The sequence below is a fragment of the Lycium barbarum genome, chromosome 3, assembly GCF_019175385.1.
Source record: "Lycium barbarum isolate Lr01 chromosome 3, ASM1917538v2, whole genome shotgun sequence".
Taxonomy (NCBI): domain Eukaryota; kingdom Viridiplantae; phylum Streptophyta; class Magnoliopsida; order Solanales; family Solanaceae; genus Lycium; species Lycium barbarum.
In genome coordinates this window covers 148,572,941-148,590,417 of record NC_083339.1, presented here as the reverse complement: position 1 = coordinate 148,590,417, position 17,477 = coordinate 148,572,941, and the positions used below count along the sequence as shown (strand labels likewise).

Genomic DNA, 17,477 nt, shown 5'->3' with positions numbered 1-17,477 from the left:
CTATGGCCAGCATTCATATTTATCTTTTAATTCCTTTTTTGAATTTTTTCTACATAGAGATAAAAGGAAGAAAAGAAATCTTTATTTTAGCTACAGTTATAACATTTTTAATAGCTACAGTTACAACATTAAAATGACACAGAATTAAAAGAGAAATAAACAATTGCTTCATAACGTGAAGAGGGCAACCGTTATGTCTTCTACATAAAAGATCAATCTGAAGGGCAAAAATATTTAAAGTGAAAGCATTCCAAAAAGTATGGTATTCACAACCTAATTTTCATGTGCTCATTCTTGCAGGTTGGGTGGAGTAGAAAGGAACATTATCACGGCATCAAAGTGGCTAATAAGCAAGGAGTTTGCACCAAGTTAGCAACAACGAAAGATGAACAATACAAACTCAATACGTTTCCTTGCAAATTGGGTTCTTTTCATTCTCCTCTTTTATACAGAAAATGTATAATGTGTCTAAAATGGTACAAAAAGTATTTATGGAATTTTACAGAAAATTAGGATGACAAATAAAAGGATTTGGCTGGGTAACTAAAATAGAATTGATGGGAGGCAATAAGGAAAGGAGCAAACGGAAAAGGAAAAAGAATACAGATGGGAGCACTAATTTACGGAAATTTAAAAAAAGAGAGAAAGAAGAAGACCAAAGAAAGTATACGAAATAGGAGTAAGACAGAAGATACAAAATTAATTTCGTCATTGACGGGTTCTGCTATCTAGTAAGCCAAAATTTTCTTCCCTTTAATTTTGGTTTCCTTTTCTTTTCTTTCAATAATAACGTATGTATATGGAAAAAATATGACAACAAAATCTTAAATAACTTACCATTCTCTTGCCATATAATATTTCTAAGCTAATTTATTTTTCTTTGTTTAAAAGACAGAATATATTTTTATGCTAATTACTTAGTAATTAGTATTATATTCATGAAATATAAAAATCTATTTTGTAGTGTTAATTTTTTATTTTATTGTTTAAATGCTTTACAAATGAGATAATTTCTTAAGTTAAGTTGAAAAAATAGATTACACTAAATAAAGAAAAGAAATAAATGGAAGGGGAAAAAAAGCAAATATTAGAAATTAAGGAATTTGAATCCATCAAAGACGGAACACATATAATTATCTTTTACCTTTTTTATTTCTTTTCTTTTTCGTTTTTGTCCTTTTCCTTTTCTTATAATTTTTATTTAACAGAATGAAAATGATCTTAATATTATGAAACATAATTGTGCGTAATTTATACTAAGAAACAAAATACTAAAAATAGGCTAGGCTTTAGAGGAAGAAAAATAAAAAGCTGGTGACATATTAGGTATGCATTTCTAATATTCTTTATTACTATATATATATATATATATATATATATATATATATATATATATTTCATAATTTTTTTAATTTTTTTTGTCTTTCGTATTAAAAAATATTTATATGATTTAAGGAGTTGTTTATATTAACTTGGAAAGTTTTAAATCTGTATTTTATAAATGGGATAGAAATTATAGTGCGACGTTCTTTGTATAGATACTTCAAGTGAGAAAGGTGTTGCAAAGTTGATCTCAACAGAAATGATGTGACATATTTATAAGCCAAGAAAGATTCTTCTCTTTATTCTATAGTGAATTCTCATATTCTTTTTTCCCAACGAAATCATCTTATAGTTTCCAGTTTTAATTTATTACAATAATTCAAACTTCTTTTCATTTTTTTAAAAATAAAACTTATTAAATAATATATATGAAACCACTTTTCATATGTTAATTATAGAAGTTTGGAAAAATACAGCAACATGTACGGTGCTTGAAAAATGGAAATTGCACCATGAAAAGTTAAGTCAATTAAGATACTTATATTCGTGATTTGATCAACTTATAGACTTAATTTTGCAAGTAGATATATGAAATATTTTTGTCTCAATTAAATTTATAAAACAGTCATTTCTTAAGTACGACCGCGCGAAACGAGGACAAATTCACTAATATGGAATAAGTTTGGTACCAAAAGCAAAGGTGAAAAAGAAAAAGGTGCATGATTGTTTTAGAAAGGAAACAACTAAAAAGTCTACGTTTTGTCAAATGGGACAACCTTCCAATGCTTGACTTGAGTGAAAAATGTAATCAAATTCTTTGGAAGTTTTGCAATGTCACCAAATTAAGTGTTTAACCTTTTTCTGTAAACATTTCCCAAAGCCCACCTGTGAGATCACACTCGGTTTGTTGTTGTTATCGTTATGTAAGAGGAGGGCTATTAACCAATGCACCAAAAGAATCATTCCATATGTGTGAAATAACGACGTACAATCTAACTTCTAAAAAAGAATCTGTTTAGTACAATAACAAGAGGAACCCAGTGTCCAATATCTTATTCAAATACATCCCTTTAATGCATTTAACAACACACATTCTACACAGGAAGTCTTTACTTGAACATAAAGGTTCACTGAACTCATAAAAAGCTGAAATAACATTTACTTTCCATAACTAAACGTCAATACCAAACTTCAGAAACTAAACAGGACACATACTGCATAAGCCTCATAGGAAATGCGCGACCTTGTTCTTATGTAGCTGTAAAACCACTATTTTGTGATATAAACATTTCTAAAAGGATGACATTTGGGTACTTCTCTCCCTTCCTAGTCTGACGGAGTTCACATAATCAACTGGGCTGTGGGCAGAAATACCAGGAAGAAAAAGTCCTAGCGCGCGAAGCATGACTGATTCCCAACATTCTTCATACTCGGGTCCATATATGTAACCCATTGCAAAGCTTCTGATTAGCTCCCAGCAAGCATTCAGATACAGCGGTATCAGAAAACGCAGCCCAAAAAAGTTTCTGTTTGGTTCTTCATCAACATTCTGTAGAATACGAGCAAAGAAATTACTCACAGCACATATATATGTGTTCACATTAACAAGTAAAAGTCAAGCTGATTGAAATGGATAAGCAATAAAGAAAGACAGAAAGTTATTATGGAACAAGGACATGACATTCTGCTAACAGCCAAGGAATTCACAATGAACGCTATGATTAATTGATTAGTGAAGTTGCAAAATGTTTCTTGCATCATCTAAGAAGCAAAATTCAGAAAAGATAAACGTAGGAAGAACAAGGGCACCAAAACTTTACCTGCACAACGTATAAGCTATTGCTGTACCGGCAAATCCCAAAGTGTTTAAACAGGAATGTTCTATTGTCATAAGGTAATCTCGGAACAAGATCGTTGCAATAAACAACCCTGAAGTACTTCGGGACTGGATGTTCCAAATGTTCTTCCATGAACTTCCCTAACTGCCTATTCCCAACCCTTGGCTGCCCATATGTATATATTCCCAATAGTCGTTCCATGACATTCATCTCTTCGTGTAGCACTAAGACTGTTGGGAATAAGACAGCTAGCGCTCCGCCCAAGCTATGGCCTGTAACCACAAACTTTGCATTCTTGTGCTCTTTGAGTAACCTTTTGAGTTTACTTCTAACAACATAGTATGCAGTCCTCTCAGGCATATCTAGTCTGAACTTCTTTGCGGTGGTATCAGGCCGTTCTGAGTCAGTGGACTGGTCTGACCCACTGTGTGCATCGGTATCACTGAATGAGGTAGAAGATCTGGAACTTTCTGAAGAGGCAATAGTTGCATCAACATTTCCTAAATTGGTGAACTTCAGATTATTTACGAACAGTTGTTCATGAAATGTGGAGGCCTTTGCTCTGCTCCCTAAACCTAAGGCTTCCAAGAATCCCATGTGTACTTTTCCCAGTTTTGGAATCTCGTACCAAGAGTAGTCAAAATCAGTGATCCAGTCATCAGCATCAAATGGCTCTGTACCCCTGAAGCTGATGACTATCAAGTTTGCATCTTTTGGCTTATCGCACAATATAAAAACCTGGGTGGACATCTCTTTCTCGAAATCTGTTTCAGTAAATACAAGGAACAAAAAGAAAATAGTCCATACAATCATAAAATGCCATAATAATTGATGATGAAGAAAGAAGAGGTAAATGAGTCAAAGTTTGCTTCAATATAGAAAATAAACCAATAACAGTGATAAGCAAATACAAAGGATGGAAGTTGAGCTCGCAATGCAATTTTATTTTCCCCTTGAAGGCTAGCAAATGGCAACTTGCAAGTCAAAATATATTACTCCCCCAAAAGAGGGTGTGCATAAATGGTAATTTTATATGACTCAAATGCAAGGTAAAGGCTGAATTCTCACCATTCCAGCAATTGAAGAAATCCACAAAATGCATCTGTTATGGAAAGCAGTGAAAATATATATTTTTAGTAAACAAGATGGGGAGCTTATTATCTTCCATCAGTCAGAGTAAAAGAACAATCAAAATGAAAAGGGGGAAAAAAAAAGAGAGAATCATAACATAACCTTCCAGTGAAGATTTACAACATTCTGAACAACCTTTGCATTCTCATAAGCCAACTTTGAGGCCATCATACAGAGGTCCATAAGGGCTCTGTGTCCTATTCCAAGTTGAACATTTTTCTGCCAGAAATCAGGTTCTCCAATTTCCTTGGTTAACTTCTCACTCTTGTATAAGTTTATACGCCCATCTAAATGCCCAATAGCACTTATAAACGTTTCAGACCCTCTCTTTGGCATCACCACCTTTCCTGTTTTCACGAAACATTTTGTTCATGAATAAATAATACAGAGACAAAGCTTGATAGTGGAAGCACCATACAATATTTTGAGCCAGCACTCAGTAGGCATATAATGCAAAACGAAGCAACATCTACATATTTGATGTAAAATATAACAATTCTATGGTAATCACCATGCTGATACAGAGACAAAGTTTAACATCGTTTTCCATGCAGATGTCAGATGTTGCCAATTAATTCATAATTTATGTTAGTTTAAAAAGATGTCCACTTTCTTGAAAGGAAAACTCTGATTGAGATTAACAAACTCAGAAAAGTCAGGTGATCCACATCACTTTCCCGAACTGTTTTCATGTATTCCATTGACAAAAATATACTACTAGTAAAAGATAAGTTTGTCCCTCAGTTTCACCAGACTTTCAATCATGATATTTGGTAGCCGAAGTGTCAAGGAAGTATGCGTAGCAAGGGAAATGGAAGCATTATGGGAAATATACTTTTGTTCCTCAATTTCGAAAGTGACATTCAAGTCAACATAAAGCTTCTTCCAAATGGCAAGAATAACACACTGAATAAGAATGCAATTCCAAAGACTGCCGAACAAAAAAGCTACTTTTTCAAATCACCAGGCAAAATCAACACCTTTTGGAACACGTGACTCATATAAACTCATGAATCAACATCCTTAATTCCTAAATAAATCATACAAGCAAAACAATTTCAATTAGAACACGTACCTATTATATTGTATGAGTTTAAGATAGTAACTTTATATATACATGCGTACATGAATGTGTATATTATACACTTTTAAAAAGGAGGAAGGAAAGAAACTGTTAGTATTACCATGCAAGATATTGTAGAAAAGGCCAAAAGAATTCATTGAGAGAGAAGAGATTGAGGCTGATAGGGATTGTGTGAGGATATTTATGATTTTGATTAATTTGTAAAATAAATAAAGTAACTAATTCAATAATTCTTAGACAATGAACTAAGAGTGCTAATTAAATATGCTAAGTGTAAATTTTACAATAACATTTTACAAGAAGCTGAATCTTGAAATTCTTTATTAAACCTATATCTTGATGATTACGTTTATCCTTAACTGACTATGCATCGCGTGAGTACTATACTAGTACGCTTTTTAAAAAAAGAGGAAGGAAAGAAACTATTAGTATTACCATGCAAGAGATTGTAGAAAAGTCCAAAAAAATTGCCATTGAGGGAGAAGAGATTGAGGATGAATTCGATGAGATACCCAATCCATTCCATGGGTTTACCGAAAATGGAGATTAATTTCCTCACTAGAATGGACACAAATATAACCCATCTATGATCAGGCACCTCACCACCGCTATGATCATCGGCACGTAGTGACTGTTCCACCTCACCGCCAGCCGAATATTCGAGAAATTTGTCACCGCTTTCTTTGTTACCCCATATGCCAAAGCGTACGAGGTCCAAAATTCCTCCATTTTGGTGATTCACAATCAAGAATCGAGAATTCCCAGTCACAGTCACAGGACCAGAAATGTTGACTTTGTTATCAATTTTAGTACTGGCCATTCCACTCACCTCCCGTTTACTGTTTTAAAGCAACTTAAGATTAATGAATGGCATGGAGATTTGTAGAGCCAGTATTTCAATTGATGCTATGTTTGCTTAGGATAAGTGTGAATTTATCTATGAGGATAATTCTGAGGAGGAAAAGTCAGGGTGTCACGTGCACCAACGCATGGGAATGTCCAGGATGGAGTACCAGATTTCTGTCTTGCGTCATCGTCATCCGTCATACGTACTTGTTAAAATTCCCGACTAACGTGTTTGTCCGTCCAAAATTGTACACCAGCCCGGCCTGCTGTGGGCCATCACTTTATCCAAATACAATCTCTCAGATGGGCTTTAACTTTTTGGGCTAACATTTCGTGACGCCATTTATAGCAAACTTGGATTACAAGTAGCAAATTCTAAGGTGCCGTTTCGCCATAAATATCAAAAAATATTTCACTTTTCTTTGAAATTTTGGAGTTGGAGTTTTGTTTGGTTATAGTTTTTGAAATTGTAGTTTTTGGTGAAATGTGGTTGTAAAAAAGTGATTTTTTTAAAAAATAAGTTTTTTGAGTTTTTGGTATTCCGGAATACAACTTCAAGTTGTATTCAGAATTTTCATGGCCAAACACTAATTCCAAAAAAAAGTGAAAAAAAAATCCGAAAAAAAGTGAATAATTTTTATGGCCAACGGCACCTAAGTTTCCTTATCGGTGAGTCTTGGTCGGGTTAGTGTCTAAGGAGAAATCTTTATTATAGGTTATCCTTTATTAAAATAAAAAAGTCAAATTTAAAAATAAAATAAAATATATGTGTTTACGCACATTACATTTGCTAACTCAATTGATCCTATTGTGTCTAGATTAAGGTTCCCGTTGAAAAGACTTATCCTCTCCAATAAAAATAAAAATAAAAAGAATTTTATAAAATCTTGTCTAAAAAAAAGGACTTTGGGCCTAATTCAATCTCAAGAGTAAGTTCAAAAGGTGAAAACAATCCAAGACCATATAAAGAGATCTCATTCGTTCCGTAGAGAGCAAATAGTCAGTATTGAACCACTACGGGGCATTATGACGCCATGTCCCGTTCTAAATTCTAGAATTAACAACTTTATGGTTGAACGAACTTTTCTTCCTTTTTACATTCAAAAGTTTGGAGGGTCATCACATACACAACCTTTTAAAGTAAATTATCATGCAATGATGATAATTATGTTCACCAGGAATATAAGGAAGCGTATGGGTTTAAGTGATTTCATCAGCTGGCATGGCAACGATTAAGGCTATGAAAACTGAAAAAAGATGTCAAGCATAAAACAGAGCCGCAAAGTTTGTTGCTGCTTCATGATTGCGAGTTCCCAAAGGCTAAGCACTTTTTCCTTTTCATAAAGATTCCATTAATCCATTCACAAATACTTAATTGTTTCAAAATATTAAAAGATGCTAGATGGGCCACATACTATATAGGAGTTTCAATCACCTGGAGATTAGGCCCAGCCCATATTCAGTTGGGGCAAAAACGAGCTTTGTTTTACGCGGATTGTCCTTCATTTGGGGTGGTCTTTAATTTTTGTCCTTCAAATTGGTGAACTTTAAGTTTTGCCCTTCGCCTAATACCTCAATGTTATGGATTCGAACCCCAGCTCAGTTAAAAAAAAAAAATCGTAAGGTAGAATTTTGCAAATCTGTCAATGCAAATTCTGCCTTGCATGAGACGAAATTCTGTCTGTGCCCATACAAATCTGCCTGAAGGGCAAAATAAAGACCATCATTTTGAGGGGGTAAAAATTAAAGACCACCCAAGCGAAGGCCAATCCTGCAAATTGTCCAAAAACGAGCTCTATAGTTGGACTTGAGAGTTCTGGGCTGTCTTTAATAATGAGCCTGTTTGGATGGGCTTATGCCTATAAGCTGCAAACAGCTTATAAGCTAAAAAAAATAAGTTGGGTAGTCTAACTTATTTTTTTTGACTTATAAGTTGTTTTCAGCTTATAAGCTGCTTTAGATAAGCTAAGTCAAATGGGCCCAATTATTTTTTTGAGCTTATTTTAAGCACAAAATGACTTTAAGCTGGCCAGTCAAACACTCAAAAAAGCTGAAAACAGCTTATAAGTAACTTATAAGCAACTTATAAGCCAATCCAAACGGGCTCAATGTCTTCTTTTCGAGTTTGCACGTCTGTGCACTGCACATGATTGTAAGTTTGTAAGAAGAATAGAATAATTATAATTCTGTGGTTATTTAACAAATGGTAATAAATAGTGATATGTTTCATTAAAATACATTACCCTCCATGCAATGGAGAAAACGGATTATGTAAGACAGTACAAAAAAATGTGAAAACAAAAACACTAAAAAAAGAAGGGGAGAAAAAGAAAAGAAAAAGAAAACTAGTAGACGTGATAGGTTGTCCAGATTGCAATTCTATTTGGTTATTCCACTACCAGATTGGGACAAGTGACCAACCCTAAGACGTAGGTAAATGATCATAAAACTTGCTTCCTCCATTCACTTTTACTTATTCACTATATTAAATATAAATTTTTACTTTTATTTATCCATTTTAGCATATCAAGAAAAGACACTCTTTTTTCTTGTTTTACCCTTAACATTAATTACTCATTATCAAATAATTTTCCAAGTTCAATGAAACAATATGCCAATTAATATGGGCATTATAATAAAATAAATACTTCATTTATTAATTCTTAAGAGTGTGCAAAGTCAAAAGTAAACAAGTAAAAGTGAACGGAGGGAGTACAGTCAGACCTCTCTATAACGGCATCCGCATATAACAGCACCTCTCTATAACAGTCAAGTTTTTTAAAAACCGATTTTTTATGTTATATTTTACTTTTCTATAACAACATTTCACCTATAACAGGAACAACCAACTTTATAACAATACGCTCTTTGTAAAATTACCCCCGATATAACAGCTATCTTATTTTTTTGATAATATAATAATTAACAATCTTTATAAAAATAAAATATCTATAATTACCAATAATAAGTGTAGAGATTTTGACCAATATTTGATTCTTTAATACACTATCTATGACAAAAAATATCATATGAATATATATATATTTTCATCATTAAAAGATTTTCCTTCGTTATACAAATGCGATTAAGCTTAGAATTTGACAATTAAAAATGAAAAAATAAATTTTATGCATCATTTTTGCCTATAACAGCGAAATATTATTTAAATGTCAATGTTATTATAGATGTATAACAACAATTCTCTATAACAGCAAAAAAAATTCGAACCCAACGATGTTGTTACATAGAGGTTTCACCGTATCTTATAATATTTCAAATATCCATGGATATAATTTATTATAGATGCCATCTGTTCTTGATCTGTCATAAATACGAGATAAAATGCGATGCGAGATCCTAACATATCGACATGTACAAAATTAATGAAGGTGAGTGTCGATCGCTTGAGACGGAAGAAATAGAATTAAGAGGCCTATTGCATTGCTCAGGTGGGCACTGCTATATGAAATGGATGGTCTATTTAGACTTAAAGACTTCAAAAAAGAACTTGAAGAGAAATACGTGGGCAGCATAAAATTGCTGAGTCAATGGAAAGGACAATCTCCACCGACAATCAAACCAATTGGTCCTCCTCAATCACCTGCCGCCCGCACTACTACGGCTAATGCACCAACTTTAGTATGCATAGTTATTATTTCCATAAGAAAACTCATCAGTCCATGCTTCAACGCTCCACGTGATTTTTTGTTGCGGTAAATGGTTACGCACATTGGGTAATGGTTAGATCTGCTAGGGGCACAAAGGATCGCCAAATCTTCGTCAAAAGTTAAATTGTATGTACGCTTAAAATTATTTGTTATGTATAATATAATAATGTTGGATTGACTTTTTTATATGTACTTCTTTATATCTTGAATTTCTTGATGAGGATTGTGGCTCCAACATTTATTACGGACTAGCTAGATCAAGGAAAACATTTAACAATGGATTATGTGGCGGTCTAGTACCTAATAATCTCCGATTTCATGTTATGTGGCGATGTTTATCCAAACACGAGGTTTAATAAAGATTTTTGGAGATTGTAATCTTAAATATGATGATTACTTTTTGTAAGTATAAAGTATGTTACAACAGATAAATAAAAATTTTAAATTAAATTATTTTCAAATAAATAGTTACAAATCGTGTAAAAAGAAATAGTCTCACAAAGAGTAGCATGTGCTTGTAACAGTGACAAAACTGCTTTTCTTTTCTCCTCGTCTGAGGATTGTTACTGCAAATTAGGGCGTATGTCTATGGTAGATGGTTTCTTTTCTTTTTTTTTTTTTTTTTTTGATGGTCAAAGTTATCTTCTTTATGGCCTTCCATTAATAACATGCATTCCCCGTCGTCTGTCTTGCTTTCTCTCCTTTTTTTAAATTTTTTTTTTGTCCAGTCTACTATGTTATATATACTGGCACATATAAATCATCCACCAACCTTTGATTTTAGAGCATAAAATAATGGAGTAGTATTTGGATTTGTTTGAATACATGGCACCAGCTCCTATGCTGCTGTATTTGTCAATGCGCGTTTCAGTGATGCTTGTTCCATGGGACCATATTTGTCCAAATTAACGCAATTGACCATATTGTCAGTATCTTATGATTTAATATTTTTCTCGGTTATACAAATCATTACTTATATTATTTAATTTATACTTATCGTACTCCATATTATATGAAAGAAAATTTGATACGGGAAAAGAAAAATTCTTTAATTAGTAAAACTTTGCTATAATTTTTATTAGGTAAATCTTTGACAAAGCTAAGAGGCTCCTAGCAAAGAGTGAGCCTAAGTAAACATACTGACATGAATAAACTTAAAACACAACTAATTGGTAATTTTCACAACACTTTTAAAAATTTGTTTTATGACAATATTAGTTTAAACACCAAATTAAGAATATTGACTTGTGCTTCAATCAAATAACGACAACGTAAAATAAGATAAAGAAACACTGTTTTCTCACGATCTCAAATCTTACGAAATTTGATTTGATTGGTCCTATGATTAAGTGAAGACATATGGAACTTATCAATTGATGTGCTTATAGTAAGAAAGATAGCTAAACGGTCCCTTGTTAGTTAACTGATGGCAGAGGAAGGATCAATATCACACAACAAATGATTGTGGAAACGTGGTTTTAAGCTAATGGTAGGGCTGAAATTGTTAATTCTAAAAGTTCATGTTACAACTTCCAACAAGAGGCCACCGTGTGGCGTAGGTATTTTATATTTAAACCCTTTTACTCTTCATAATCACATATTTAAACCCTTTTACTCTTCAGAATCACTCATTTAAGTACTTGACTTCTAGATTATCTAGCTTCGTTCCTCAAAGTTGCTCAGAGATTAGAACCATTTATCACGTCAGCATGCTATTCTTCAAAGTTTTAATTATTATTTTTGTCCCTTTGATTTGTTTTTGTTTAAGTTTTACACATCATTTAAGAAATTTATTTATTACTCTCTTCGTTCCATTTTACTTGTCATGTTTGCTAAAATCAGTTATTTCAAAAGACTCCCTCCATTATCATTTAGTGGTCATCACTCATGTATACTAAAAATAATTACTTTCAAATACTTATCATTTTAGAAAATCAAGAGAATAACATAAATTGTTCTAAAATTAAGAGGCACGTAAATAGGCAATGACTAATAAATTAACTAGGGGTTGCGATAGATTAGTCAAATACTTTTCTTGTTACTCCCTCCGTTTTTTCCTTTCTTTTTTGCATGTTCTACTAAGAATAGGTGGTCTAGAGTATTTGTGTAAGATACCCTTTAATTTCTCTTTTAAGTGTCTCACGTAATTAAAACAGTAAAAGTAAATTTGAATAAATAAATAAATACATTCATGTTTTTTTTTTTAAAATAGGTCAAATACTTTAGTAGTTTATCGAGACGACTGATATTTGAGATAGAAAGGAGTATACATTAATTTGTGTGGCACAGATTAGATCATTGAACTTGAAAGAGAAAATGGAAGCGAGGGGTTGGTAGGATATATGAGTAATTGCAAGGCTATGGTTGCAAAGAAAGAGACCATTTCTTCAAAGAATCACCTATACCTAATTTTGATGTGAAAATATATTCCTTTTACTGCCAAGAGGCCATCTTTCATGGGTTCTGAAAAAAAAAGAAGCAAATAAAGCCCCACCTCATGTTCTCTAAACTTGAAACTTACTTGAGAATAACTTGCAATTTAGCCTACGGCCTCCCAAAAAGAAAATGACTATATAGATATTGATATATGTCGAATTCAACAGGATAAAATAGTGAAGGAAACTTTGGTGCTGGGGAAATTGGTAATGCTGACAGTATTTTGTTTGCTGGAAAACAAGCATATCCATCAGCTGTTATCTATATAGTACTTATAAATCAATATAATTGACATTTCACCAAATTAGAGTAGTTTTTCAACGTTGAATGAATCACTAATCCAAATGAACGCGTTTCGTGAACGAAATAGGAAAGAAGGTTTCTCCTAATAGAAAAGATACTACTCACTTTTTATACTATTTTTATTCTGCTTTCATCTTTATAAATCTTTAGTGTATTAGATAGATATATAATTCAATTACTATTTGGGCATACGTACGGAGTTGAGTCCGAAAGATTACTGCGACGTCTACAAAGTAGGCATATCGCATAATTTTATGAAAATGAAATATCTTTGAAAAAAGCTAATCCTAGCATGTTTTCATTTGACAAAAATAGCGAATAGATTAATTCTTCTACTTTAAGAAAACTACTACATATAAGTTCAAGATTTACTAATTGTTAGGTACAATATGCAAAGTCACTGATGGGTGTGTTTTGCCGTTATAGCGGGTAAAACTTGACTATTTTATTTTTATATTAAATTTATTTAAGTTCTCTCAATGATACAAGAAATAGTTTTTGTTATTTTCTTATTACAGTGAAAAAAAAAATTAGTCACATTACGATCATATAAGATGTACAAATATTTGTAATGATGTGAAATCTTTTGGAAAAAATCGTACTGTCTTGACCCTAAGCGGACATATTACTATATTAAGAGTACCAGGGGGTGACTTAGCCTAACAATTGTTATAAGACAAATGATTCGACGAAATAAGTATAAAAATAATAGAATATCCGTGAACAAAGTGGGGCTCCATTTACTTACTTATACCTTTAATATGCTAAATGTAGCTTGGAAAAGTAGAATGACAGATTGCTGGATATATATGTGAACAAAGTACGATATTGATAATTAAAATTTAGAAATATTGAGAAGCTACGTATATAATATATATGAATACTTTAGTGGCATGTAACTTTTTGACAAAAGCTGTAGGAGATTAATTCATACTTTTAGTGACATATAACTCTTTGACAAAAACTATAGGAGATTAATTCAAAGCAGATAATATCACCACAATAATTTTACTTAGCCCCATAATACTTTTTACGGCTTTAATGTTATAATCGTTGATAAGATTTGAGTTATCATACATTAGCAATAGGGGTGTACAAGGTAAATCGACAAACCGCACCAAACCGATAAATCAAGAAAAAAAACACGATTAGTGGTTTGATTTAACTTGGTTTGGTGTTAAAAAAAAATCCGATTATAATTGGTTTAGTTTAAACCGAACCAAACAAACCCGAAATTACATGTATTCAATTTTAAAAATATTTTATACATAAAAATATTTATTTGTAATGTAACTTATAAATATTTCTTAAAAAAATTTCATAGTTTTTTGTCTTTTATCATAGTAATCCAAGCTTGAGCTTAGAATTTTGAATGTCAATAAGTTTTATATCCTATGGATGTTATTAACTCAAATAAAGTCCAAATCAAAACCAACTCAACACTAATGCTAACAAAACAAAATTCAATTTTACTACTAGGAATGACAGTAATGTTGGGTATCTATTATTTAATTATGCATAATTGGTATAGAGAGTGAAAATACATAACTTGATTTTTTTTTCTTTGTCATGTAATTAATACTTATTGATCATACTTATTTTAGCATGACTGTCACGACCCAAACCGATGAGTCGTGACGAGTGCCTGACCTCTAGCGACCAAACACCCCTGTACCCATATCTGAACTTTATTGAACATCGAGGGCCCATAAGTGACTCAAATCGATCTCATAAATGAGGGTGGCGTCATAAACTCTGTACATACATATACATGCTGAAGGAACAGGGCAAGCCGGCTAGGCTGCTACATCTACTGTACACAAAAGAATAGAAGCCGACAAGGCTACATCATCCGACTAATACATACAACTGTCTACAGACCTCTACTAGAATAAAGCTATAGAAAGGACGGGACAGGACCCCGTCATACGCATATGCATATACATCTCAAAAGGGTGGCATACCAAAACTGACTACAGCTCCGGATCAAATGGAGCGCACTGACCACTGCTGGATATAGAGGTCCTACTGAGCTGGACCACCTATCGGTCTACCTGAACCTGCGGGCATGAACGCAGCCCCCCGAGCAACGGGGAGTTAGTACGGATAATGTGCCGAGTATGTAAGGCATAAGAACAACATGTATATATATAAGAATCATGAATAAAATCTGAACTCATAAGCTGAAATGACTATCTGCATGTATTTGTATGAACTAGTATCTGTATGTATCTGCACAAATCTGTATAACTGACAATGCCTTTGAGGGCGCATAATATGCAAGCTCTCAATGATAATCATGCTAATGTATATATATTTAGGTCATAGTGCTGAGGAACGTTCAGCCCGATCCATATCCCATATAATAATGCCGAGGAACGTACAACCTTATCCATATATCATATAATAATGTCGAGGAACGTACGACCCGATCCATATATCATATAATAATGCCGAGGAACGTACGACCCGATCCATATATCATCATCAAGGTGCACCAGCTGATCAGGTGGTAATGCGTATATAACACCTATCCCTTTCCCCCATACCCCATATACATATGGTACACACGTATATAATACCTTCTGGTCATGGGTCAATATGCATATGTATATGAATGCAATGCATAACTGAAACGTGTACATAGAATGTTCAGAGTGACATAAAGCCTCATTACCTTTGATGGACAACCTTTGAATTAACATCGTCATCATAAGAAATCTCAAGACCCATGAATAGAAGGAACAATCATACGGGGTATAGGAACATCAAAAACTGAAGTACTCCTAGTGTTTCTAAGAATAGAGTAATATGGAAGCTCGATTACTCGCTAGTTGGCTCATATCATAGGATCATGCCAAAGAAAGAAAGGGGTAGCCTTAACATACCTTGAAGTATATCCAATCGTCCCACTTCTACTCCTCGAACTTGTAAGTCTTAAGGGGTCTAAGATTCCAAGAATCACTTCAACTCCAACTTCCTAAGCTCCACAACTTTGAGGAAACCCTAGGAACAACCTTCTTCTTCACAAGCTCGGATTTACGGGGTTCGGATCTTACTAAATCTCCACTATTATGATAGGAAATATTGGGAGTAAATATAATAGGGTTTTCTCTGACTTGGAAGAGAGAAAATGAGAAATAAAGTCGTGGAATCATATATTTATACTTGGAACTAAAAAGTTCCAGCGGTGCGGTTCGACGAGTGGGTCGACGACCTGCCCCTGCAGATTCAAGGCTGCGGAAACATAACGACACCGCACAATGATGGTCCGTCGACATGTTAACGGCTCGTCGACGATGACTGGTGTCTACAGATTTCCCTGAATCAGTTCAGGTTGCGTTGATTCGATTCGTTCAAATTTTAATCCTGTAAATTGCCAGGAATACCTGCTGCAACCTTTGTACACGGGGTAAGACACTTTCTATCTCCAAAACTCAGGCTCGGGTCTCTATTCCAAAAGCATACCCGATTAGGAAACCATGGGTTCTTCTACGACGAAAACGAGAGGCGTAACAATGACTTAGTATTTTTAGATTATGATCATCTTCTTTATGGCTTATTAATTAGCAATATTTATTTTAACCGATTTTATTATCACTCATCTCACATTTTGTGTTATTTTCTTAAGAAACACCTTGATTATATAGTTGTATCTTACTAGGACTAAAGAAATATTTGAAGTAAAAGTTATATGTTTTGTATGAAGGCTTTTCCGGAAAAAAACCAGAAAAATCCGAGAAAACCGAATAACCCGAGATTGGAAAATCCGAATTTTATTGGTTTGATTTAGTGTATAAATTTAAAAACCAGATGCAATTAGTTTGATTTGGTATTTAAAAAATCCAAACCAACCTCATCCATATACACCCCTAATTAACAAACTTTTTTTTTGTGCAGAGTGCCCTTCAAATGCACTGGTCTTTAATTTTTGCCCCCAAATTAGTGGTTTTTATTTTTTGTCCCTTTCGCCTAATAGGCTAATACCATGAGTTTTGGGGTTCGAACCCCGGCTCAGTTAAAAAAAAAACGTAAGGCAGAGTTTTGCCTTTAGGTATAAGAAGATAGAGTTTTGACATGCTTGAAGGCAAAGCTCTCCTTTGAAGCAGAGTTTCAAACCCTGAAGGTAGCTATGCCAATCTCTGCCTTGCATACTCTACCTTGCGATATTTTTTAAAAATTTTTGACTGAACGAGAATTCAAACCTGAAATTAAAAAGTTTTAATAAAGAGTAAAAATTAAAGACCACCAATTTAATGGACAAAAATTAAAGACCCAGAATAAGGGCAGTCCTGTGAATTGCTCATCAGCAAAATGAGGTGAATGTCCAGTTGGTGAAGCTAACAAGAGATAGAGACAGTTACAAACCCGTCACTTTAACGGATTGCCCGTGACTAGTTCCCTTTTCGCTTTCTTTTTTTCACTCCGTATTCTTTTCTGCGACCGTATCTATCCATAAATTTCTAGTCATACTAGTTGTACACTGTTACTCAATATTAATGGAAAGTTAAAGATGCCCACTTTATGAAGCAATCATTTGTGTTTGTTACTTCTTAAAAGGAAATCTGAGTGCTGTTTAATAAATGCCAGCTATAGAAACCACAACATAAGTCTCGAACTAGATCTGATGCAATTTGCTTTGAACACAAAATTAATTTTTCTATTTAATATCTATTTATTTTGAGAAAACTGACTTTTTAAGAAAATTATAAGTTAAATTTGATCACAATTTTCCTTTTTTGTAACTGTGGTATACGGGTCAATACCCCGCAAAAGATAAAGGTAAGGTTTCTTACATCCTATTTTTATCAAATCTCACTTGTGAGATTACATTGAATACGTTATTGT

The 17,477-nt window shown here is 33.4% G+C and overlaps 1 protein-coding gene across 1 annotated transcript; it reads right to left on the bottom strand.

The window, feature by feature from the left end:
- Window positions 1–2,320: 2,320 nt before the first annotated feature.
- On the bottom strand, window positions 2,321–6,366 carry LOC132633567 (triacylglycerol lipase OBL1). The gene is made up of 5 exons (XM_060350067.1): window positions 5,812–6,366; window positions 4,395–4,639; window positions 4,230–4,263; window positions 3,144–3,925; window positions 2,321–2,872 (listed from the first exon to the last, which is right to left on the bottom strand). Exons 1-5 carry the CDS (start codon window positions 6,194–6,196, stop codon window positions 2,615–2,617), a joined length of 1,704 nt encoding a protein of 567 aa, XP_060206050.1. The 5' UTR covers window positions 6,197–6,366; the 3' UTR covers window positions 2,321–2,614.
- Window positions 6,367–17,477: the final 11,111 nt, after the last annotated feature.